The 27,485-nt window shown below is 40.5% G+C and overlaps 1 protein-coding gene across 12 annotated transcripts in view; it reads right to left on the bottom strand.

The window, feature by feature from the left end:
* Positions 1–18,543, bottom strand: part of dlg1b (discs large MAGUK scaffold protein 1b) — a 184,041-nt gene extending 165,498 nt beyond the window's left edge. For all 12 annotated transcript variants that reach the window (XM_041802842.1, XM_041802843.1, XM_041802847.1 and 9 more), the window contains exons 1-2: positions 17,824–18,543; positions 13,067–13,198 (exon numbers count right to left, since the gene is read on the bottom strand). In XM_041802842.1, the coding sequence (XP_041658776.1) occupies positions 13,067–13,198; positions 17,824–17,842 (151 nt within the window). In that variant the 5' untranslated portion in view covers positions 17,843–18,543. The remainder of the gene's footprint in view (positions 1–13,066; positions 13,199–17,823) is intronic.
* Positions 18,544–27,485: the final 8,942 nt, after the last annotated feature.

Here is a 27,485-nt window from a genome sequence, read left to right as displayed (position 1 = left end):
AAAACCTTCATAGAAAGATGAATGGAGGAAAAATGTGGTAAAAGAGGAGCAAAGGGGGCGCAGATGGTCAAGTTGTTAAAGGTTCAAATCCGGCCTGTGGCCCTTTACTGCATGTCTCTCCCCCACTCTCTTCCCTGTTTCCGAGTCTATCCACTGTCCTTCCTCTATCTTATAAAGGCATGAAAAGGCCCAAAAACAAATCTTACAAAAAAAAAAAAAAAAAAAAAAAAAAAGGAGCAAAGGCAGCCTTGGAGGATTGTGACACGAAGCTCATTCAAGAATTCTTGGGAGTTTCACAAGGAGAGGACTGCAGCTGGAGTCAGAGCTTCAAGAGCCACCACACACAGACAGATCCAGGACCTGGACTACAACTGAACCAGAGACAACATCAGAGGAGTCTCACCTGGGCTAAGGACTAAACCCACTGGACAGTTGTGGTCTCAGTGGTCCAACGCCCCCAAAAATCCTTCAGTGAATTCTTGATACAGTATGTTATACTCACAAGATCTGAGGTCACAATGACCTTGACATTTGACCTCCAGAACCCAGTAAATTCATCCTTAAGTGAACATTTCTGCCCTGATGGGCATCCAGATGTGCAGACGTACGGATGAACAGCTGAATAACTCCTACGACCACATGGAGGTAGAAAAACCAGCAAACATGAAACGACCTTAAAGGTGAACTTTAACAGAAAACAGAGGCAGCCACGTTAGTTCAAGTGGTGGTGAGGAAAATCTGAGGTTCATCCTCTGTGTGTGGATCAATGAAGAGAATCTACTCCAGTCTGACCCCAGCAAGCTGAAAACCTCTGAAATATCTCCTCTCTAGCAGCTAAAAGTGAGAATATTCTGCTTTTGTTGTTTCTAATCAGGCTTCATGAAACATTTGGAGATTTTATCAAACAAAGAAAGACATTTAATGGCCTCATCTTTGGTTTTCAAAGCTCCTTCCTTGAATATCTTCCTCTTTTCTTCGTTTTTAGATATTTCTGACACTAATAGATGACGTTGTCGACTTTATTTGCTGCTTTGACCCTTAATTTCATAAATCCTGGTGCATTGTTGAGACAGTGCAATTAGCAGAGTAACATCCAGATCTTTGGGGCAGAAAGTTGATTTATTAAATTGCAAAGATTTGATTGATGCCATCTGTTAGTGTGAGAGGAATGAGGCCAGCATGAGCTGAAAGAACGAGAGGAGAAACAGGAACTGAAGCTCACAGCGCTCTCTCTCTCTCTCTCTCTCTGTAAATCAGCAGCGGAGGGAGGGGGGGGCTGGATTATAGACCCGGGTAATCGTCATGTCCACAGAGGGATTACACTGTGCTCGGCCTGCTGCAGACATCGCTTTTTGGGGGGTTTGGCAGATTGGAAATGTATTTTTCATCAGAGACACTGAGGATGCTGGGACATCAGGGTGAGCGTGAGGAACAGAGAGAGAGGAGTCAGAAAAATAATCAAAATTAGCATTCAAAGCTAATTCAATATTAGCATTATTAGCATACATGACTGTGTTTAAATGTTGGACTCATGAGAGGCTTTAAAGGGTGCACTAAGGCCAGAGTGGGCCACCTTTACCACGCCGAGGACCTGCACTCACATAATTCAGAGCCTGGGTACAGATCAGTCCTCAGTAAAGGAGTGTAAACCTTTACTTTCATTCTGATATGATGCAAGATAAGGACTGTTATTTTCTCCTGGCTAGGCTAGAGGCCTGTCCTCAGTGAAAAGCCTGCTTCGAGTTTCCTAAACCTCCACGTTAAAGCCAAGTGGACTTTGCACTGAGGAGAGTCTTCATCTCTGCACTCTGCCATAAAGCCCTGTTAAAAAATACTGTTGCAAGAGCCACAATCTAAGTGAAGAAAGGAGGCAAAAAAAGGGTTTAAGTGGCAATAAAAATAAGTTAAAGGTGGCAAAATGGCCAAAAATGGGGGGAAATGGGCAAAAAATAGGCATAAAATGGCAAAAACGAGAAGAAAACATGGAAAAAATGTCTGAGAAGTGACAAAAAATGAGTAAGAAGTGGCAAAAATGGTCAAAAATGGCAAAAACGTTGCAAAGAATTAGTGAAAAGTGACTAAAATAGGCAACAAGCAGTAAAAACGTTGTAAAAAATTAGTGAAAAGTGACTAAAATGGGCAAAAAGCTGCAAAAACATTGCAAAAAAAAAAAATTAGTGTAAAGTGACAGAAATGGTCAAAAATTAGAAAATATGTGGCAAAAAAAACTGGTGAAATTCATCAAAAAAAAAAAGGGAAAACAGCTCGTTTTTTGTTTGTTCCATTTTCTGTCAAAAAAAGAAAAAAAAACAGAATAAGGAGTTTCTCCAGATGTTTATTTATTTTTTAAGATTTATTTTTCATAAATCTAATTTTTTTATCTTTTCGTGCCTTCATTAGATAGTGGTGGACAGTGGAAAGACCTGGGAACAGGGAAGAGAGTGGGGAAAGACATGCCGAGCTCAATCTAAGCCACCACAGGTGTACAAAGATCCCATCAACGATCAGAGAAATGGGAGGAGCCTGGATAAATCTACTGTGTTGTTGTAAAGGGTCTGAACACTTCAACGTGAAAACCTTCAGCTGGTTCTCAGTGAGCTCTGGTCCAGCCACAGTTTGACAACAGATACTCTGATGAGTCTGTTCCTCTCTGACAGTGGAGCTCTGCTAGATGTGGAGGATTCAGAGAAGAACTGGAGCTGACTGACACAATCGTCTTATTTCCCCCTCCCTGTTAACGATCCATGAAAGACAGGAGAGTCTGGGACCTCAAAAACCAGGACGACAGCTGAGGACGTGTAACGCCATCGATCTGATCCCGCTGTGCTTCCTGCAGAAGAACGACGAGGATGAAGGATGAGGAAGAGGAGAGCAAAAAGCAGGGCACTCAGTTCACACGGAGGATTTTAACTCATCTATAAGTGATGAAGACGCTGAGGAGGAGGAGGAAGGACTGGATGTTTGTAAGAAGAAGAGGATGAACAAACGTTTTCTCCTCAGCAGGAGAGTCCAGACCGTTTATTCTAACATGCTGATTATAAGTCCTCATACACGTTATTTTACATTCATGTTGAACTGATTTAAAGGGAAAGTGTTAAAGGGGGAGGGTCTGTCCTCTTCTTTATTCAGCTTCTTTAATATTTCAACACTGACTTTCCTTTGCATTCCTTCTCTTCTGAAACAGCAGCATGGATGATTTTATTACATAATAAGAACTCTTAGAGTCTAATTGTTTAAATTTCTACCATCAAATCATCTCTATGAGAACAGCAGCTCCTGTTTCTGTGCTATTTAGACAGTGAGAGAGAGTTAGTCTGTATCCGTCTATTATCTACACCATGATTATCCTGTTTGGGGGCACTGGGAGCTGGAGTCCATCCCAGCTGTGACTGGATGAAGGCGGGTGCACCAGTCGATCACAGAGCTGATATAGAAACAAACATTCACTGTAAGGATGAGCCTTAGATCAGGGAGCATTTCCAGGGCTCTCTACAAGGTAGCCTTTTTAACGGCTTTTCTCCCTGTTCTGTCAAAACATGCTTTTAAAGGAAATATACAGATAGGCTCATAAACCTTGTGGGGTTGTGGTTAAATAGAACTCAGAGTTCTGCAAACTTTAAAGCAGCGTTACTCAACCCTGCTCAACCAAAGAGCCAAACTGTTGAAAAAATGCCTTTGCTAGAGCCACAATCTAAATGAAAAGTGGCAAAAAATGGGTTAAAGTGGCAATAGAAATAAGTGAAAGGTGACAAAAATGGACAGAAAGCAGCAAAAAAGTGGCAAAAAATGAGGGGAAAATAGGCTTACAATGGAGAAAACTGGGTGAAAAATGCAAAAATGGGTGCAAAGTCACAAAAAATTGAGTTACAGGTGGTCAAAAAGCTGCACAACATTAATGAAAAGTGACTGAAATTGGCAGAAAGCTGTAAAAAGGTGGGAAAAAATGGCATTTAATGGCAAAAGGTAGCTTTAAATGGGTGAAAAATTGCAAAGAAGCAGGATAAAAGTGGCTAAAACTGATGAAAAATGGCAAAAATTGAATAAAAGTGGCAAGAATGCTTGAAAAGTTGCTAAAGGAGTTGTAAAAATGGGATAAAAGCAGCAGAAATGGATTTAAAGTGGCAAAAAATGTAAAAACGGGACAAAAAATATCAAATAATGGCAATGGAAATAGAGAACAAATAAAGGTTGACCTTTACAACCTACTGTATAAGTGTGGGAAACAAACTGATTAATGTGATGATTAACGGATCATTTCTGAGGTCAAAGTTTTTTTAAAGGTTTTTTGGGGAATAATATTTCAAATTAAGACATAAAAGAGCCACCAATCATTGTAAAAGAGCCACATGTGGCTCTAGAGCCACACGTTGAGTATCACTGCTTTAAAGGATGACCTCAACAAAGGCAGAGGGAGGAATGTTGGTGAAGCTGGGGATGTTGGGGGGCTCTTTCCCTCTATTTTTGAGAAATGGTAGGCCATCATTGGTTACTTCTGTAAAAGTGGGCTGATTTGGCAAAGACAAGGCCAACAAAACACAGTCAACAGAAGGGATAGACTGCTGGTATATGCGCCATATGGACAAAAGTATTTGGCCGCCTGACCATTCCACCAACAGGGACTGTGATTCAAATACTCCTCCTGCAGCTCTAACAGCCTGCACTCTTCTTGGAAGGCTTTCCACAACATTCTGGAGTGTTTCTGTGGGAATGTTTGTCCATTCATTCTGTAGAGCATTTATGAGGTCAGGCTCTGACATTGAACCAGAAGGCCTGGCTCACAATCTCTGTTCCAGTTCACCTAAAAGGTTCTGGATGGGGTTGAGGTCAGGACTCGTATAAAACCATGTCTTTCTAGTCCTTCTTTGTGCACTGGAGCACAGTCGTGTTGGAATAGAAAAGAGCCAGCCCCAAACTGTTGCCACACAGTTGGAAGCACAGCATTGGAGATAAGGGGTCTAGCCCAAACCCTGAAAAACAGCCCCAGACCATTATCCCTGCTCCACCAGACTTCGCAGTCAGACAGGTAACGTTCTCCCAGCATCCTCCAGACCCAGACTCTACCATCTACAGTTTCCACCGCTCCACAGTCCAGTGTCGGTGAGCTTTACTCCATCTGACCCTTGCCATTGGGCTTGGTGATGTGAGGCTAGCATGCAGCTGTTACCATGGAAACGCATTCACGAAGCTCCTGCTGCAGTTTTAGTGTTTACATTAATGTCAGTGGAAGTTCAGAACTCTTCAGCTGTGGAATCAGCAGAGACTTGGAGACTTTTACGCATGGATTAGGGTCTTTGACTTTGTGGCTGAGCTGCTGTTGTTCCTAAACTCTTCCACTTTCTAATAATATCACTGACAGCTGACTGTGGAATATCCAGCAGGGATGGAATTTCACCGACCATCTTATTGCAAAGGTGGCGTCATCTAAGGATGTCACGATTACAGATTTTCTTGGAGCGATTACTGTCAGAGAAATAATTGCGATTTTACAATTATCACGATTATTTTTGCATTAATTAATTTCACACTAACATGAATCCGTAAAATCACATGAACACTCCTTATAGGTCTTGTATTTTAATTTATTTCCATCTTAGGATGCTCTCATAACAAAATAATGTCTCGACAGTGTAAAGTAACCAATAATTACCAGAAAAATGATAATAATCCCATTTGGATGGACCACTTGAGTGGTCTTAGCTAAGTAGTGTTTGAGTTAAAAGCTGTAATTCAGTCAATCACATCTATTTTATATCCCTCAAATATAAACACATTCTTCATATTCACAACTGTATTTATTTAAGTTTCTCGTCAAAAACTAAATTTTCCCCTTTTTATGTGGCATTTGAACACATCATAACATAAGTTATACAATGGTCTAATTTACTGAGTTTACCTGAACCATCGTATTTGCCGTCTTCAGCTTGTAAAGTTCGCAAATTAATTTTAATTCTGCTGATTCCACCGTGGATTTCTATACTGAAATAATACTGTTAACAAACAGGACTGTCTCAAAGTTTTGGAGCATTTATCAGCATTTATCTGAGCAGCTGAAGAAGAAAACTGTCCTGAAGAAGCTGAAGTGAGGAATATGAGCCTTTTACTGCCAGTACTCACTCACAGGCAGCGTCTTTTTTCCTCAGGCTGACAGTTTAAGGTACATTCTTGTTTGATGTGGTGCATGACACTTCTAGTTTATGTTCCCCTCGAAAGAACTGATTCATGTTTTCACACCAGTCTTATCTTAAAATGACGTTACGTCACAGAGCCTGTGAGACTCGATAGGCTAAAACGTTATTGATTTTGGGTATTTCAAAAACACAGCTGGGTGGTTATCCTGCAGCTGCTGAAGTATTGCCTGATTTCACGGCAACTTTTTGTGGCGTGTTTTACATTTAGGCTGGCCGTCTTCCACAGTGACACTCTGGTCATTTTTTTTTTTTTTGGTATCCAAAAAATCCCACATGGCTGACTTCAACTGTTTATTTGGAGGGAACAGCTCTTCCTCTTCCATGCCGTAGCGTGTTTGGGACTGTGACACGCCTCCGCCTGCAACTGCATGAAGCCAACAGGAGACGGTGACACGGGGTTGTTGTGTAACTTTGTTTTCGTTCCAGGTGAGTTGAGCTGACGTACCAATATGGCTCCCGGCATAATATTTTCTATAAATTGACAGTATTTAAGAAACGTTACAATTAACTAATCCTAAAGTTTAATACTGCAATTAATTGTGAAAACGGGTAATCGTGCCATCCCTAGCATCATCATCACAGAACCACACTGGGAGTCTGGGCTCTTCAGAATGACCCGTTTAGGATCACAGATGTTTGAGACTGCATGGCTAGGTGATGATTTTACACACCTGTGGGAAAAGGTCTGACTGGAACATCCGAATTCAAAACTTAAAAGATGTGGACAAATACTTCTGTCCATGTAGCATCTATGAGACCAAACAATGATGTGTTGAGTGAGTGCATTTCTAAAACTTTTAAAACTTTTGACTACTTTTAAAAGTAGCTGAAGACTTTTCCCATTGGCACAAAACTCTGGCACTTCTGCTCCCATCCGTAGTTCCTCCTGTGCCGTGTCATCATTGTTCTGATTGAGAGCCCACTGGTGGCAGAATTTACATACAGAATTTAAGATGTAAAGTATAATAAAAGACAAAGCTAACGTACTTCTCCTGCCTCAGAAACAATCAACACATCGACCCGTCAGCCTCTTTCTTTGTTCTCTTTCACTCTGAAGTTTGTCGGAGCTTTAGACTCAGAGAAACACTTAAACACTGCATGAAAGATGGCCTTTCATTCATTCTTTCATTCAGTGGTGGGAAACTCAAACACATCCGACCACATTCCTCCCGCTTGGCGTCCGTTAACCCTGCAGCAGCGTCTCACCTTACCGTGGTCCCGTTAGCTGCCAGAGAGGTGACAGCCCATCTCAGAAACGCACCGCCGACATCAAACGACCGCCTGAGTGCCTCCGGGGAGACTTCTGTTTCACAACGGCGAGAGATTAACTGACTTATTACCCCCCAGAATTTAAAGTGTTTTCTTCTTCTCCAGCGTGGCAGCGTGCATAAACACGACAAACGTTACAGCTGTTTTATGTGGGATCTGATTTCAGCTGGTTCTTCATTCAGAAACAGGCACTCAGAGATTTAAAAAGCTGTTTAATTGGAGCGTCGAGTTTTGGCAGCTGATGATCAAACAGCTGCAGGTGGAGGAGACGCCGGGATAAACATTTATCTTCACACAGATTCTCAGCATTGGCAGTGTCAGTGCAGGACACACTCAGACTTTAAAAACATATGAGACATGTTAATCACTGCAGTCATTTCCACGCAGATGGCACTTTTGGTCTCTGGGTTTGGTTTTTGGTGCAGCTGGTTCACACCAGCAGCAGGCAGATCCTGATTTAGTGAGTCTATGAAAGCACACAGCACTCACTGAGGTTTGTTCTGGGTTGGTGGCAACAATACTTTTTGGATGTTGTTAAAATAAAAACTGGGAAATTAATCTGTACTAATGGGAAATGAATTTAAATCAGCCAGCAACAAAACAAACAAACACAGACTGTAAAAAGGTTTAAGATCACAGTTTTAGAAGTTTGGAGAGGAACAAAATTACTGATCAATACGGCCCAACAATTCTGGATGTTCTTCTGTCTGGGTACCAAGGAGTGCTGCATGATTTAGTAATAATGTATGATTGCAATTACAATATAATCCATAAACGGTGAAAAAAGCCAGTTTAAGCTACCGCTGGTCTCTACCCATGCAACCATATTCACACAGTCAATACTTTGTTCTGTTTCTTTCTCATCAGGTCATAATCCTGCATGTGAAGACAACACAGCGCTAGGGCTGGGCGATAATCGAGTATACTCGATGTAGCTTATGCCACGCATGATGTATAAAATGACTATATTGCGAACATCAAGTATACGTTATGTGGAAGTTTTGAGCCATCAGTGTGCATTTCTCGCAGGAGTTTCGCTTCTCCCATTGCTCCTGAACGCATCTCTCTTACAGAGATTGTCATTTAGGGCTGAAATAAACATTACACAACTACTTAGAGGACATTTCAAAGTATCGCGATATATTGTGCATCAGGATAAAGCAAAAATACACTGTGATATAAATGTTAGGCCATATCGCCCTACACAGTGCTAACTGGTTGGTTAGCAAAGCTTATGCGGTGCCAGTTTGGCAGGAAAAACTCCTCAAGTCAAAAGAAGAGGGGAGAAACAGAGTTAGGCAGCATGAATCCGTCTCCCACCGCTGCAGGCTAAGTGCTAAAATACAGCATTATTGCTAGCAGATATACAAAACGCCACGGGGTAAAAGCAGAACATGCTAAAGAGATACAGAGCTTACAGACTGCAGCACAGGATTCTGCTAAACAAAACAGCAATCAACCCACAGGAAAAAATGTTTTTCTGTTTTTGGGACTCCAAAACAAAAGGACTAATGACACTTTTTATAAACCAGCATGTTTGTCCTTTTCTGTGTTTTGTTACATCTTTGGTGCTGTCTCTGGCCCAAGCTCTACATTTTTAAAATTAAATTCATTTGACTGACCAAAAAAAATTCAAAAATTTGGGTTGCAATTCTCTGTTAGGATGATGGTGGGTCACGTGACTTCCCCGGTTGAGAAACACTGGCTTAGAGCTTGTCCTAAGTCACAACAGGGGCCAGACTCTGAATTCAGGTCTAACCTGAGAGCTGAACAGGGTCAACATTTAACCAATAACCTCATTCTCACCAGTGATGAATTATGGGAAAAATAAACTTAACACTGATGATAAATTCTTTTGAAATACAGAAAAAAATCAAAATGATAAAACTCGGAAATAAAAACATCAAACCTATCAGTTCCAAAGGTCAAAACAACAAATTAGAGTCAAAATAAGGTTTTGAAAAGGCAAATATGAGAAAAAAGTCAAAACCAGGAGTTGAAATGGTCAGATAATGAGAGAACAGTTGAAATCATGAGTTTGAAATGTCAACAATGAGAAGATATTCTAAACTGGCAAAATAAGGGATTAAAAATCAAAGTTAGGAGCTAAAAATGTGAGATAAAATCAGAAATTATTCAATTAAAAGGTTGACTTAATATTAAAAGATTGTGACTCTATAATGTCAAAATATGAAGTAATAAAAAGTCTAAATTTAAAGTTTTAGTCATAATTGTGAGAAGCAAAATTGAAAATCTGAAATGAAAACACATGAAATTTATTTTCCCACTTTTCCTGATTTTATAATCGTTAGTCTTTCTCTTATTTTTGTCATCACAAAGGTTAAATTTACATTTCTTTACTGGAGGAAACATACAGACCCCATACTGGTGGGTCAGTAATAATAAAAATGTGATACGATCTTGCGGGCCGGGTAGAACTGTACCACGGGCCGGAGTTGGTCCCCAGGCCTTGAGTTTGACACCCCTGTCCTAACTGCACAAGACATCCGCAAGCACCAGCGACAAAATCACCCCGACCCCTATCATAGCATCCTGAGAGCCCGCAATGCAGCGTGGTTTTTCTCCTTTGTCCCGCTCTTAATTCACTCTCTGGCCCATGGCAGGAATAAGGTAAAAGGGAGATGACAAGGCACCAGGAGCGCTGGAAGGACAGACTTAGGGTTGGGTTGTTTTACAAAGAGAAGTGTGATTGAAACTCTGAATCGAACACAGATGCCAAACTATGAAGCTCACTGCTGTTTAAGGCTGATTCATACAAAGAACCACACTTCAGTTTCTCCACATTCAGAGTAAAACTGAGAGCTGTTAGATGTTTTTACAAGGAGAGGCTGAACTTCAAAAGGCAAAGAGTTAAATATTTAAAGGATGTTCTTCTCATTAATTTTAACTTGAGTGTGGTTTTAGTGAAGAGTTACTGTAGTCCTCAGCAGCGTGACATCATAAATGTAGACTGGTGTGTTTCTTTGTACCACAGTCGTATGAAACACACAGCTGTTAATCCAATAAGATAAACATGTCTTTATACACAGGCAGGGTTCCTCTGAGGACAAGCATCAGCACAGACAGAGTCACTAACTGTCCAAGTCCTCCAACAGAAGATGAAACCTTTACTGATGTTTATTTTTAAAAGGGTAAAAATAGATCTTTCACTGCAAAGGTTTAAAAATATCTCAATAGTCCAATCAGAGAGAATTGTACACAAATTTATCGACATTTCCTCCACAACATCACAGACTGAGTCCTCACTGACGCCGTTAGCCTTCCAAAGGGGAAAATTCAAACTTGTCTAGAATTAAATTTGTTCTTATTTTTGACAATTCTCTCTGCAAACTTTAGGATTAAATGAAGAAACGGTGCAAAAAGACTAAATGTTCCAGTCGACTGTTTTAAGGTCACTGGTGCGCTCTGAGTGTGTGACAGTATCAACTAGGGCTGGGAAATTACTGGAAATGTAGATTAATTATAATATGTCTTACTTGATTCTTAAATCACTGAGGGTGCAGTATTTCTTTAACCTGGAATATGTCTCAAAATACGTTTAATGCATTTTCTTAAGAGAAGATGTTCTACTCTACATGTCATGTAAACCAGTGGTTCTCAAACTTGGGGTCAGGACCCCCTTGGGGTCGTGAGACACTAAGAATATTTTTTAAATTACTCTGATGCCACTTCTCACCAATGCTGCCAATTTTAAGCCCCTCTCATAATTTTCCCCACCAATTTTAAGAGATTTTTGCTATTTAACACCTATTTTTGTCCATTTTAAACTCTTTTCACCACTTTTTTTCTGCCTGATTTGTCACTTCTAAACCAATTCTTGCTACTATTATTATTGCTACTATTACCACTTTTTACACAAATTTATCCACATTTCACTATCTTATATGCCCATTTTTGCCAGTTTAACCAATATCTGCCAAAATCTGCCCATTTTCTTTCTCAGTTAACACTTTATTGCCAGTTTATATCAATTTTTCTTCCCATTTCAACAACCGCCCACCCCACCCCCATTTTTGCCAATTTACAAGCCATTTCAGCCACTTTTAACTCCCTTTTGCCACTATTTTTTCTGTTTTCTGGTTATTTTTTGCCATCCTTATCTAATTTTTTCCACTTCTAACCCATTTCTACTTCTTTTAAAATCCAGTTTCACCACCTTTACACAATTTTTTTTTGCCATTATTAACCCTTTTTAGCAATTTCTAATCAATTTCAATTTTTTTTTTAATAAAAAGAATTTACATTTTTAAGAAACCTATTTACCACAGAAATTATTAAAAACATGATTTTTTTCATTGATAAGAGGTGTTTTTTTCAGGTTAGATCTACAAAATACGGATGTCACAACTTAACTTTACAATGGACCATGATTTTGCTGGCCTTAATGGGCCCCCAGTTTGGCAGGGCCCCAGAAAGCTCTCCCCTATATCCCCCCTTTATGAGCAGCCTTGTCTCCACATGACTATTCTTGATTGTTCATAGCTGTGTTCAACCATCTTCAGGTACAGTGGAGGTCCCTGGTCTCTAGCACCTTTATTTTGGGGTCGTGGGCTGAAAAGGTTGAGAACCACTGGTGTAAACCAGTGGTTCTCAAGTGGTGGGTTGGGACCCAAAAGTGGGCCATGACTTGGTGTCTGAGAAAAAAATGGTGGCAAAAAGACCTGAAGTCCTTAGTGGACATGCATCAATACTCTCGATTTTTCATGTCATGCATTTTGGTCCAATCATGTTGAAAACTGCAACACATTCAACTGCGTGATTTATCATGAGGCAGACTGGTGGGTCCTGAGGTTGGACCAGTTGAGAACCACTGATGTAAACATTCAAGTCATTTTTTTCTAGGATAGTTTACAACAAAATCCTACTTTCCTTGTTTTTTTTTTAAAATATGTTCATGCTTTTAAGAAAGAGAGAGACATAAAACCATAATTCCCTTCATTTCAATTCATACTGAATTTGCAATGAGTCAAAATAAGGCAGAAATATCAGCCCTAGTTATCTACCAAATATTTAGTTCTAATACAGAATGATTTACTGCTTGTTTGCTGAGAAATACATGAGATGAGGAAGTTTAAAAAATCACCTATTAAATCACAATCACAATATTGAGGGAAAAAAATCGCAATTAAAATATTTCCAAAAATTCCTCAGCCCTAATATCAACCATACTATGAAGTGCTTTATCAATATTTCTCTCCATTCTGTCGCCTTTTTTGGAACAGAACACTTTAATTTCACTCCTTTCAAAATAAAAGCCCTGGGTGCTAAACTGCTTAGTAGGAGGAGCTTAAAAAATGAACAGAAGCAAATGTTCACTAACACACAATATGGAGTGATCCCTCATTCCTGTGGTGAAAGCCTTTTAAATTTAAAATAATGTGAAATAAAAAACCTAGAGGAAAACTTAATGTTTGCTTTGATTCTCTGCTTCCATGGTTAGTCAGCTCTATTAAACTGTCCACAGAAATAAATCTACTATCGGTGTTTCCTTGTTTTGAAGGATTGTTTAAGGACTCTGAAGCCTTGAACGCTGTGCGTAGAGTTTCAGGGACATTTCCAGGCAGCGCTGTTGAAGTAAGAGGTCGTACCTATGAGGGCCTGGAAGAGGTTGCTCTGGAAGATGTCGATGACCCTCTGGATGGAGTGTCGGAGCTGCCGGTCCTCGGCGTGGTGCAGCTTGGCCCGGTACTCCTCCAGCAGCAGCAGGGCTCGCTGTGCATCTGAGAGACACGAGGAGGAAGAGGAAGAGGAAAAGGGTTAATCAGGGATACACAAGTTCACTCAGGGCCTCGTCGATAAAAGATCTGAGACGCAGCAGCAGCTTCAGCTCAGCAGTGGAGAGCAGGCTGGTCTGAGCGTTGACTGCTTTAGTGCTGCAATAATCCCTCAGTGAAGAACCACACAGCAAAGATCAGCACGATGAAAACTTACAATGAGGAAGTTAAAGCATGAAACAATTTTCAGTTCTTGTGAGCATGATTTAGTTTAATGGAAAGAGACTTTTCCCCGATAGGTCAGTATGAAACAGCACAGAATGAGGCGTCAGGTCCAGTTAGAAACCAGAGGTTTTAACTTTGATTGTCCTGACCGCACAAGACATCCACAAGCTCCAGCCACAAAATCACCTCGACCCCTACTAAAGCATCCTGAAAGCTCACAATGCAGCGTGGTGTTTTTCTCCTTTGCCCCATTCTTAATTCACTCTCTGACCTACAGCAGGAACAAGGTAAAAAGGAGATGACAAGGTACCAGGAGGATTGGTCAGGTCCAGTTAGAAACCAGAAGTTTAACTTTGATTGCAGTAAAAGTTTAAATCATACTGACGCCTGTTGCAAACAGTAAAAACAAGACGTCCCTGTTACTCAGTGTTCAGTAATGTTGGTTTTTAACAGCAGGAAACTGCATGCACACTCCTACATACCGTCTCAACTGCACAAATACATTGGAGACATTTGGCTTATCATTCTGACTTTCTTTTCTGTTGAAATCTCAGAATAATTTATCATCAGTGCTTAGTTTTATTTGTACCTCATAATTCATCACGGGTGAAAACAAGACACAGTTCATGGTTTAATGTAGACCCTGTAAGGCTCTCAGGTTAGACCTAAATCCAGATTTCAGGCCCTGCTGTGGTTGAGTTTGACACCCTGGTTTAGCTGGTTCTCAGTCTGCAGTCTTTGTGTCACAGTGAGCAGACCGGTTCTGTTCCAGAGACGTTGAACCAAAGACAAAATTCTATCATCAGGCAGAGGAGAGGATGGAAGTCATAGCAATAGGAAGCAAAAGGTTCTTTGCAGTCATGATCCATGAAACACAGGAACGTTAGTACTTTACAGCTCAAAACGGACCTGTACGCTGCAGTTACCATCAGAACATTTCTACATACTCTGAGTACAATCACTACCCTGCACAAATAAGATTTTTATTCCATGTTATAACCAATTTATCTGGTATGGAATCAGTCAATATCCCAATTTACTACACAATTACACAATTTTAGTCATCCAGGCTAGATGAAGGGAAATGAAACCATGTTTCCATCAGGTGGTCTGGTCTGATATGGTTTGGGACACCCCTACCCTAACCTGGTGGGCGGGCTGTAACGGCTATGGATGTGACGTCACATGCAGCGCAAGTCTGTCGGTCAAGCCGTGGAGTTACAGAAAGGATGAGTGACAGAAATCAGCAGCGAACAGCTTTACTCCACTGCTGGTTCACTGCTGTCACTGAACACAGCTAACGCTGATTCAGAGAGATTCATTCTGGAGTAGAAGATCAGACCTGTGAGATAAACTCTGGTCTGTTTCTGTCAGAAATTAGAGAATGCTGACATCTGTAAACACGATCATGAGTCCACATGCTCGGTAATTCAGAAAAATGCAGAGAACAGTGAGAGGGTAGAGGTGTGAAGCGATCAACTCAAAACACAAATATTAAGCAGCATAAAACACAAAACCTGAAGTTTTTACAGTACTGATTTCAAAATAACTTGATCCACCTTATTCTGGTACGGGAACGGCAGCTGTGCTTTCCTGGGCCTGATCCAGCTCACCGCATACTGGGTGCCCAGGACCCAGTGGGCTGGTCATGCAGGGGTCAGTTGGAAGCATACCTGGAGAGATGGGGTATGGGCCTGGTGCAGGTCTGGAGGATGGCCACCAGGAGGACAGAGCAGTACAGGGCCAAGGCTGAACCAGCAGCTCCCATACCTGACCTGACCTTGTTCTGGGGGTCTACTGTAGCTACAGATGTAGGTGGGTCTTCTGGTACAGAAACAATAGTAGCTAAAACATGATTCTCCCAGTGGCTTACTAAAGTCATTTAGTGCAAACAGCGGTTCTTTTTAAAGGTCTAAATCCTCAATTCAGTACCACTTCATTTTTTTGTTGGACATTCAGATAAATGTTCTTACAACATGAAATTTCTGTGTTCTGAAACGTCCAGTACCTGGTGCTCTGTCGGTGGTAAAGATGACTAGACAAAGTTAAATACGAGTCTTTAAGTCTTTAACAACAGTGGTGTTTCAGACATGCTGGTCACTGTCTGTATTCTCTCTTAATGTAATATTTATTCTTTATTCTGAATTTTAGAATTACTGACCTGAAGAGCTGACCAAGTGAATCATGGGTATTAAAAAAGTTCAACATTTACGGAGGGACTAAATAGTGAAATGTGAAATTCATCAAACTAAAGAGAGAAATGTTAATGCTCTGACTGGGCTCTACATTTGCTCTGAAAGGTTGTGTCCCAACTCCTTTAACAGAACACAATCATCCCTATTACCATGTAAATACTGACATGAAGATAGATAAACTTTCTAGTGTACCTTTCAGCAGCAAATTCTCCACCTTGTCCTCTCCTCTAGAACGCTGAGGAATAATAACATCATCCTGATTCACGTGTAACAGCTGATGTTTTCATATTTTAATCTCCACATTAGTCTAATAATCAGGATCAGAATCTCATTTCTATGCAAAGTCAAAAAGTCACACCCAGGTTTCATGCAAATTATCATGGGAGCTGAGAATAAGGTGGATATTTTCCACTAATAAAAGTTTGTCCTTGTTTGAAATAAAGGGACTTAAAGGCCTTTCTGTTGGTGTTGTAAATGAGGATGAATGTTACTGGCTTTTGACAACATTTATGAATCAATTTTAGCCGATAACGACATCTAAATGTGGTTCAGACCTTAAACTCCAGTCCTTAAAAAAAGAAAAAGAACTTCAGCCACTCCACTATCTTATTTGTTCAAACAGCCGCGACATTATCTGTCTAGTATCGGTATCAGCAGATATAAAAATTTCTGCCGATATACACATCCGATATTTTGCCTGGGTATTTCAGCAAATATGGACTTTAAATTTTGTCCATATGTACTAATAATTGAGTGTAGTTTTAGTCTGAACCAACAGACCTATGTCAGGTGAGATCTTTTTCTTTATTTATCCTCTTCCTTTAAACTTGAAAGTGTTTTTTAAGGACTAAAGTTTGTTTCCTTGGTCATCCTTAAACCTTTAAGTGTCCAAAAGGACTGAAATTACTTGTCCGAAAAGCATATTTAAATATCTGTATCAATATCAGTATCGGCTAAAATGAATCTTGGCATATCAGCAAAAATCCAATATCGTGCATCCCTAGGGGCAAGCAGTGATTCCTGCACAGAGACACTCTACCAAAGGCCATGTTTGAGCTGTTTATGACTATGCCCAGCATTCAGAGTGCAAAAACAAAAAAATCCCAATTCTTCAGCTACTTTTGTGTCCTGAACGTGTGAAATATTCAGGCCTGGATGAGCAGTGGCACACAATGCTTATGTCTGGTCCTTTTCCACAAAGTGGTCCGGTTTGGTTCAGTCCAGTTCTGTCCTGGTTTACCTCATTAAACTCTGATCGTACCCGTGTTTCCTCAGCTGATGAGGAAGAACTCCTATGGAGGGAAAGTGGTGATTTCTGCATGGAGAAACTACCAAAAACGTAATGTTTTAGCTGTTTACAACTATGCCAAGTGTCCAAAGTGAAAAAATAGTAACATCCTTAATTCTTAAGCCTGAAGTTTGAAAAACTCAGAGAAACTGAAAAATGCCTGGAGGAGCGGTGTCAAGATTGGTAGAAATGTTTAAATCTGTTGATATCATGCTGATAATATCATGCATCCCTAATTGCAAACATTTCAAGTACTACTGAATACTAAAATAATTGCAGCCTTTTATGTGATTATGTAACTTCGGAGTCTGATATTGCATTTGTGATTAGATACTTGATTTAATATCAAAAACTGTTTTTCAGTATCAGTACAGTAAAGAACTTTATAAGTAATCTGTCTGCCCATAACCTATCCAGGCTCCTTGAGCTTTTCTGCGCATGCGTCAGACGGCAGACTTGTTGCTGCCGTGTCTTCGTTCCTCTGCCCCCTGTCTCCCCTACTTGGGTCTGCCTTCTCATTAAACACTACATCTAAAATATTAGTCACGGGTTAGCGCGTCCAGGTGACTGAATGACACGTTTGTCACGTCATAATACTTGTAATAAATAAAGACTATGTGAATTATCAGCGGAATAGTGGAGTTTATTTTTAGTTGGGCTCCTCTCCAGACAAGGTGCCCCATATACAACTTGGTTAGCAACTGCGGCTAACCGGCTAACCCCACTTTAACTCACTTCACCTGGGAGGCACGGCACGGCTCGGGAGGCCGAAATAAGCCGTGTGGAGAGTGTTTGTGTCGAGTTGTACCCGTGTCAGTGTTTGTTTCGGCGTTGTTTGAGTGTAAACGGGGCTGCAGAGGGAGTTCGCTTTAGCCGTGCTAGCCTGCTAGTTAATAACATGAAGTGAGAGCAGAGCGGCTTACCTTTCTTCCTTACTGGCATGGTTTGGTCTGGCTCGGCTCGGTATGGAGCTAGTGTTGTGTTAGCCTCATGCACTCCTCGCACAGGACGGTTTTTATTGATTATTCCGCCAGTTAAAGCCCGCTGTCACCGCTCCAAGTCACGGCTCAAGAAAATCCCTCCACGACGACACCAAGTTCCCCAGGAGTCCCGGGTTAAACTGAGACAACCCGAGAGACAGGCTCCGGGACGCCGCCGACTCTCCCTGCTCTACTTCCCCGCCGGAGACGCTCCCTGCCCGGGCGTGCACCAGCGCAGGAGGACCGCGGTGGCGACACAATTAAAAAAAGTGCAGATCCAGCCTCCTCCAAGTGGGACCATCCGTGAGCCAAAGTCCGAGCGAAAAGCCCTGCATGCATGAGCCGACCGCTGCTGTTACTGTGGTGCAGGGAAGCGAGCAGCTCCAGGGATTTGATGCTTTTTCCAGAAATAAAAACTTCAAAGTCCAGCCTGGTGGCACACCTAAACTCGAGCCTGATTTATCCCGCACTGGCACGCACTCTTCCTCTGTTATTCCCAGCTCAGCCTGCGTTGTGCATTCGTGTCAAACTTCTCTGAACGTAAATCCCTCCTCTCTTTTTCCTTCACTTCCTCTTTTCCTCCTTTTCGATTCTTCTTCTTCTTCCCTCCTCCTCCTCCTCCTGCACCTCCCCAGGTTCTACAAATCCCAAACTTTCCTCCAAAATGGCGTCTCACAGAGCTGCAAACGTGAACCATGTGATGTGTAAAAGACTACCCCTCCAACCTGTCGCCCAATCATGCTGCTCACCTACAAGACCGAGGCAGAGGAGGAGGGTCAGGGTGGAGGAAAGAAAACTTTTGAATCGACAGAAAGGGAAAGTGAGAGGAGGGAGAGGTGGAGAGGGAGGGAGGTGGGGCTTTAGAAATAAAGGAAATCTAAGAATAAGAGGAGATCTTAAAGAAGAATAAAGAAACGGAGATAAAGGAGTGAAATGGTTGGAGAGGACAAGAAGGAATGAACCTGTTTTTTATTCCCCAGTATTATTATTGCAATGTAAAATGTTATTATTAGATTCCTCATGGTATGTATTTTTCAACAATACCTAAGATGTACCTGGAGGTGGCTGAACACTTTTAGAATAGTCATGTGGAGACAAGGCCGCCCATTAGGGGGGAATGGGAGAGCTTTCTAGGGCCTGGCCAAACTGGGGGCCAGCAAAATCATGGTCCACTGTAAAGTTAAACCCTGGTATTTTATATTAAACCTGAATAATAACCACTCTTATAAAATGTAAATCCTTTTATTAAAAACTGAACTGAAATACATTAAAAACAGCTAAAATGGGTTAAGACTGGCAAAAAAATGGTGGGAAAGATGGTGAAATTGGATTTTAAAAGTAGCAGAAATGGTTTAGAAATGCCAAAAATTGGATAGAAGTGGCAAAAAATAACCAAAAAATTGCCAAAAGTGGCAAAAACAGGCATATTAAGTGGTTAAAGGAGATTTAAAGGTGGCTGAAATGGCGTTAAACTGCCAAAAACAGGTGGCAATGTGGTAAAATGGGATTAAAATGGATATAAACTAGCAAAAAAAAAAAAAACTAGCCGAGGCAGAAATAGTCAGAAACTGACAGAAATGGGCATGTCAAATTGTGAAATGTGGCTTAAAAAGTGGTAAAAGGGGTTAAAAGTGGCAACAGAGCCAACAATGGGCAGAGAGTGGCAAGATTTGATTTAGAAGTGGCAAAAACAGGCAGAAAAAAGTGGTGGAAAGGGTTTAAAATGACAAAAAAGAGAGTTTTAAGTTGCAAAAATGTGGTAAAATTGGTGGGAAAAGTGATTAAAAAAAATTGGTTAAAATTAGGCAAAACTGGTGTAAAGTGGCAACAGTGCAATTCAAACATGTTCTTAGGTTTTTTTAAGGCATCTGGAGACCCCCTCTCAGTGTCTCGTGACCCCCAATGGGGTCCCAACATTGAGAACATTGAGAACCCCTGCTCTCAAGATCCTTCCTGTGTTAGTCAGCAGCAGGCTTTGGCCTTCCAGGGTGTGAACACCTAGAAACCCCCATATGGACACATACATGTATGACAATGTGTTCTGAAAACAATGAAATTATTTCAGAATATGGGGGAGCAGAAAGCTTGATATGGTCAAAAAAATTTAATTGTGGCCACAATATAGCTATAACATGTGACGAAATACTAATTTGTGGCCACAAAATACTAATTCATGGCCACGAAATACTAAATCAGGGCCACAAAATACTAATTAAGGAGCCCCAGACGTGACATGGTCAAAACATTTTTTAATTGTGGCCAAAATACAGCTGTAACGTGCTCACAAAATACTTATTCATTGCCACAAAATAAGTATAAATTGCACACGTAATACTAATTTGTGGCCACGAATTAGGTATAATGTGCGCACGAAATACTCATTGATAATTTTAATATCATTCCTGAACAGCTGGGTAAGCAAATGGAGTGCACCTTCATATCCCAGCGTCCAAGTCGCACCTCTGCCAGTAAAGCAACCTGGATCTCAGTATTCAGTTTAAATGCCTCTGGGTAATAATGGTTCCTTCAATACCAGGCCTTAGAATGCCTTTGTAGCTCATTCCCAGCCTAAAATCAAATTCAGTCATACTATCCCTGTCCATCGTGTAGTTCTAGCCCCTCTACTGCCTCTACCTTAGACCTTAGAGAAGGTGCGCTCCATTTGCTTACCCAGCTGTCCAGGAATGATATTAATATCATTAATTAGTATTTCGTGCATAGATTATACCTACTTTGAAGCCACAAATTAGTATTTCATGGCCATAATTAGTATTTCATGAGCACGTTATAGCTATAATGTAGCCACAACTAAATTGTTTTGACCATGTCATGTCTGGGGCTCCATAGGGATTAGTGAGAAGTCATATTTAAATGGACCGCTGGGTTGACACTTGGATGTTTGCATAATGCACATAAAAATCTCCGCTGCAAAAAAAAAAAAAAAAAAAAGAAAAAAAAAAGAAATCAAACTGGTATTTTGACACATTACAAGTTAAAGACATATTGCAACTTCTGCAACTTAATCTAATTTGGGATTAACTGCCCAGCCCTAAGAAATATAGTTTGTTCACATCAGCGACCACTGAGTTTTATTAATGATATTTAGTCATTTAATAACCTCCGAAGTCCAAAGTTTTTAAATATTTTGCATACAAGGTAATGTGTTAAATATCAACAGTATGATGCTGTCTGCACAATAACATGAGAACACACGTCATGCTATGAGGGGGGTCTGACTGCAAACCTCAGACCTCAGATGTCCCTCCAGCACAGTGGTTCTCAACATGGGGGTTGGAACCACCTCGGGGGTCATGAAACACTGATTGGGGGTCGCCAGATGCCTTCCAAAAACATTCATAATGCATATGCACAGATTTAGTGAAATGTAAAAACAAGAAGGCACTTCCTTAAAATGTAAAGTCTGCACATGATTGTCCTTGATTGTGTTCAACTAGGCTTCAACCACCTTCAGGTACAGGGGAGTCCCCGGTCTCTGGCACCTTTATTTAGGGGGTCACGGGCTAAATAGTCTGAGAACCCCTGCTCTAGCAGACCTCTACTGTGAGCTGCCTCTGTCAAAACAGAAGGAATGTAATATCCTGGCACAACATTTAAGAAGATTTTTAAATTCAACCTTATTCATAAGTAAACTCCAGGGGGTCTGAGGGGAGCTGGGCTTCCATTCAGAGGGAGATCTGAGAAGCTGTCAACATGTAGATTGTTTTATTTTATAAAATTTAAGTTTCCATAAATATAAAACCAATGGTGTAAACATTAGGGGTGTAAATCACCAGTTTCATCATGATACGATACAATATCGATTCTCAGAACAATGATTCAATACTTGCCGATATCTCAAAGTCTGCCATGATTCGATTTCAATTAGATTCAATTTAGAGGCCTGCGATCGATGTCAGATGATATTGTGAACCCATTTACCACAATCTGTTACTTTTCACATAAAGGAAAAAAATACAATATTGATACTCTCTCTGCTGCTAGCCATTACCTGCAATCCATGCCTAGTGGTGTTGTGACCCGTGGATAGGCGGAAACTGTCATAACCAAGCATGTGGGGGGAATTTCATAATAAAAGCGTAAGGTAAAAATGGCGATTGATATCGATGTTTATACTTTCAATCAATATGACTGGATCATTGCTCAAACAATCGATATATTGATCCAGATTGATGAATCGTTACACCCTTAGTAAATATCTCAGTGTTGTTTGTTTGCTTGTTCATCACATAATGAATTAAAATCTTCAACACCGTCCTCATAAATCGACATAATTCTGCATCTATTCCTGCTGTAGTCGTTCATGCCAGCACTGGTCTGAAATAAGGCCCAGAATTACAGAGGTACCTGAACTAATCAGGGAGTTGGCATTTTTTTTCTCAAGCATTTTGTGGCTATAACAGCGTGTTTCCTGTGATTGTCTGCTTATAATGTATATTTTGTTCTGATTTTCCCTGATTAACCCCATAATAATCTGAGGGTCCACTGGTGGGCCTAAAGTCTTGTTTATTTTTATATTTTGCAAATATTTAGTTTCTTACAGAATGTAAATATAACATGTTATACACCATCAGAAAGATCGGATTCTCAGGATTCTGACCATGCAAACCACACCAGGATAAAAACACCACAGCAGCTCTAATCACGGCATTAGCTTGGCTACAAACAAACAATAATAAAAGTGACATGGCTCAACATTAGAAGCTCTCCTGATCAGAATATTCTATCAAAAACAGTGTGCAAAAACTCTGCAAACAAGATAAAGTGAGCTATCTAGAGATTAGGTTGTTCACACAAGATAACTTTTGCATTTGAGCCATTAACCTAATTCAACGAGGCCCCAAAATAACCACTTTTAATGTATTGTGCATAAAAACAGAATAATTATTATGAGGTTGTGCACACAAGTAATAATCTTGTTCAAAGAAAATATTTCACTGAAGCCCCTGAAGTCCCCAAAAGAGATTTTTTAATTTAATGCAGACAGGTAAGCAAGCTTTTAATCCAGATAAATATGTTGTTCATGTAACAATCCTTGATCTGTTGTCACTTGTGCAGAGATAAAGTTTTCTGCAGCACACCTGATGACATTAAATCGTTGATGAATGATGTAAACCTGAGATCTCAGTGAGAGAAAGCTCAGAGGCCAGGCCACACATCCATCCTTTGGCGAATCCTCCTTCTCTTCCTCCTCCTCCTCCTCTTCCTCCCTGAATGAAATGTCCGCTCTTTGTCTCTCTACGTCCCTCATGTCGTCTCTCTCATGTGCTGATGCAAACCACTCCACGCTCTGGCCCAGATTAAAGAGAGAGCAGTTCCGGTGAAAGGAGGAGGCCTTTATTTTTAGATGGTCATGTTTAATGAATGACCTCGCCTTTAGTCTCAGGATCGGCGTATTAAAGTGGAGGAGGAGGAGAGGTCTGCTCCGCTCTCACACCAAACATCACCTCCTGCAGAACCAGGGTACAAAACTGGAAAACAACATGATTAAAAGACAGGCGGCTAAAATGAGCTCCTGTAGAGACCAGAAAGTTTAAATCACTCTTCAGCTCACTCAGAGTCTGTATAAATAATGTACACTGCCACTGGGACGCCACCCACTGGTTTGCTGACTGCTGGGAAGATTGGAGAATGCCACTTATGGTCCATCGTAGCTTTCTGAAGGTAAAAGTCCTCATATTTGGTAAAACGGTGGAGTCAGAAGTGTGAGGGTTCATCAGACTCCAAGGCTTAGTCTCATGCTATACCCAGTCATGTGACCTGTTGACAATTAACTGGAAAACACTCCTCCAGCTGTTTCTCATCACTACCACTTACTTTTCCAGCCTTTTGTTGCCCTGTCCCTACGTTTTTGAGATGTGCTGCTGCCATCAAATTCAAAATGGACATATTTTTTTTATGAAATTAAACACCTGCTATGTTGTTTATGTTCTAATGTGAATAATATATGGGTTTATGAGATTTAATCATTTCTGAATTCTGTTTTAATCTACATTTTACATTCCTCACCAACTTTTTTGGAATTGTGGGAGTATTTTAAGACTCTTTCACATCTTAGTTTCTAACCAGCTACATTGGTGCCACAGTTATGTGCATGTTTTGTGAAGATTATAAGATAGAGATGAGACAACACAGTAAAAGAATGCAGATATTTGTGGTTACTGATGCAGATAAAGCTTTCTTTGTGATGCTAACACTAGCAGACTGTGCTAGTATTCACCTGGGTAAAACCTTTCCTGAAAAGCTGCTTTTTATTTAGAAAAATCTGTTCAGTTTTGGCCCCAGACTCAGCTCTGAAACCTTCTCCTCCAACCACTTCTCAGAAACTGGCAGTTGTTGTTAGCTTTTAAACTAGCCAGGAGTCGTAGTTGAGACTGAGGTCTTCTTTTTCAACTTTTTCTTTTTTGGGGAGTTTTCTTGATGGAAATTCCCCATTCTTTCTCTCAAACGTGTCCTGGACTATCCATCTTCTGTGTTTTCATAGGTTTCAACATATGTTGTCAACTTAATTGTGAAAAAACACTAAAAGTCCAAGATAAAACTCAAGAATGCATTTTTCTTGCGGACAACAGCTCTGGTTGCCCGGCAACGTAACCTTAAGTCAGTCGTCAAGTCAACATCAGTTAACCCATGTTTATCAGTTTATATCAGTATTTTATCCCATTCCACCGAATGTCCACCAATTTTTGGCACTCTAAAGCCGTTTCAGCCACTTTTAAATGCCCTTTTACCACTTTTTGCCACTTTAACCCATTTTTGGTTATTTTTTTCCACTTTAATCCAGTTTTTGCCACCTTTTACACCATTTTTGCCATTATCAAGCAATTTTAGCAATTTTTAACCTATTTACAATAAGTTTTTATTTTCATTTAAAGAAGCTCTTTACTACACAAATGACTAAATAAAGATATTTGTTTATGAAGAGAGAGTCTCTTACGTTCCAGCATGGAGGTCGGTGCTCACAGAAGGACCAACAACATACAAAGGTGTTTGTTTGATGCCGTTTAATCAGGTGCAGAGGACTAACATTTCGACGTGCACTGTCTTCATCATATATAAAACGTGCGCGTCGAAACATTAGTCCTCTGCACCTGATTAAACAGCTCCAAGTGATTCGTGTGCTCCTATCTCTTCATTGGATTTACCTGGTAGATCCACTGAAACACCTTTGAGAGATATTTCTTTCTTTGATAAGAGTGGTTATTATTCAGGTCAAATATAAAATATGGTTTTCACAGCTTAACTTCCCAATGGACCATGGTTTTTCTGACCTCCATGGGCCCCAGAAAGCTCTCCACTTTATCCCCCTTATGGGCGGCCTTGTCTGCACACGACTATTCTTCAGTGTTTGAAGCTGTTCAGCCACCCTCAGGTACAGTGGGGGTCCCCGGTCTCTGGCACCTTTATTTTGGGGGTCGCGGGCTGAAAACGTTGAGAACCACTGCTCTAGATGGAGACACAGCAGAGCTTTAACCTCCTCAGACCCTGCATCCACATATGAGGACATTACATTTTGGCTTTCCTGCATTACAGCAATCATTTTTGGTATTAGAATTGATGTATTAATTGTTCAAGATGTCCATTCAAGTTAAAGGTATTTGCTTTAAATGTTGGATAATTTGCTGTTTGGATATTTTAGGGAATTTTCTTGGACGTTATCAAAGTATTTTTTATTGAAATTAAGAGGATATGTTTGTATATTTCAGAGGGTTTCATGGCTTTAAATTTAAAATTTTTAATGCATTTTCGTGGGAATATTTCATGGGGAAATTAGTACCAAATTTTTGGGAAGTTAGATTGGGAATTTGGGCTTCAGGATTGTCCTTTGAATTTTTCAGCATTTTTCTTCCAAAACTTTGGGAGGTTTGAGTTATTTCCATAATTTTCATGGAATTTTGGAGATTTTTTTCTTGAAAATGTCTAGAATTTGCCAAGAAATTGAAGGTGGGATTTACTTTAATATTTTGGGAATTTGCATGGAATGTTTTTGGAATTTTTTATAGGCTTTATGAGGAATTTTCACTGAAAGATTTGAGTACTATCTAAAGAAATATTTATTTTGAAAGTATGTTTAAGATTTTTCAAAAGACTTTTTTTTAAATTATGGACTTTTGAGGGGTTTTGGAAAGGAAAATTTCCAAGAAATTCCTGTTCAATGACAAGACTAATATTTTAACTTATCTGACCATATCTATACCAAATAAGTAGGAGAAAATAAAAATGCTCTCCAAAAAAAGGCTCAGTTCTCAGGAGGTTAAGGATGCTCTGATAGCTCATCATTACTATCTGTGAAAGCTAACTTTAACCAACATAAACCATAAGCCACCTCCTTGCTCTGCCTATGGCTCTCAGCTATGATTATTGGTAAGGTTTTCCCATTAGACACCACAGGTGAATAATAACACAAAATGCACTAGACTCTGTTCAGTTCACAATAAAGTGACTAATCCAGCTAGCAGTTGATGAAAATCTCTGACTGTTTTTAAAGCTTGACATGAGTCTTTCATTCCTATCTAAAGTTAGATGGTTGTCCATGCAGGGTTTGATGTTAGACTCTCAGTAAATGTGATGATGTGTGATGCAGAGAGGAGCCGGCCTGGTAGTTAATGCCTATGACAAATGCTTGAGCCTCATGCTGGGTTTGTGTGTATTACAACATGTGTCACAGGCTCAAGCTGCCAAATTCCAGATTTATGCCAAGATTAATTATGAGCATGTTGTCCAAATGGGGATGAAAAGTGACATGACATGTGCAGTAATCACATTACAGAGTCAGACAGCCGCATCCACACGCTGCAGGTTAGGATGCAGATGGATGGGTAAATCCTGCATGTTTGACACGCAGCGTCTGAGCTGCAGCGGCCACCCTGCAGGTCTGAACGCTCAGATTTGTTTATGACGAGGTGGGGAAGTTCAAACACTCTCTGCTTCCACTGAAGTCCTGCAAAAGTGACAGGATAAGCAGAAATTTCCTGCTCTAAAACCATCGAGGAGGTTCTGCATGATGTGTGCGGTCTGGCTGAACACAGAGACGAGGAGCGAGGGGAAACGGCATCATCAGCTGATGGAGAGATGCAGTTTGTTGTTCCCAAACTCAGAAATGATTTGGAAACTGAGGCTGAAAGGTTTTCTGCAAGTGCAACAAGAAACAGTCAGACCTTGAACTGAAAAACTGAACTGACCAATCACTAAACCCCGTCCTCCAGCAACAAGCCACATTCCTGTCAGCTACAGACCCAGAGAACAACCTCTGAACAAAGATCCTGCTGTTATTTTTGATGATGACATTATTTTACTATGAAGACAGAAACAAAAACTACCTGGGTCTACATGATGGCCCCCTTTAGAACTACCAGGGTCTACATGATGACCCCCTTTAGAACTGCCAGGGTCTACATGATAACCCTATTAGACCTACCAAGGTCTACATGATGGCCCCCTTTAGATCTGCCAGGGTCTAAATGATGACCCCTTTAGAACTGCCAGGGTCTAAACGATGACCCCTTTAGAACTGCCAGGGTCTAAACGATGACCCCTTTAGAACTGCCAGGGTCTAAACGATGACCCCTTTAGAACTGCCAGGGTCT

This window comes from Cheilinus undulatus, linkage group 13 (assembly GCF_018320785.1).
Source record: "Cheilinus undulatus linkage group 13, ASM1832078v1, whole genome shotgun sequence".
NCBI classification, from domain to species: Eukaryota; Metazoa; Chordata; class Actinopteri; order Labriformes; family Labridae; genus Cheilinus; species Cheilinus undulatus.
The sequence above is the reverse complement of the archived record's forward strand: the minus strand, read 5'-3'. Positions and strand labels throughout refer to the sequence as shown.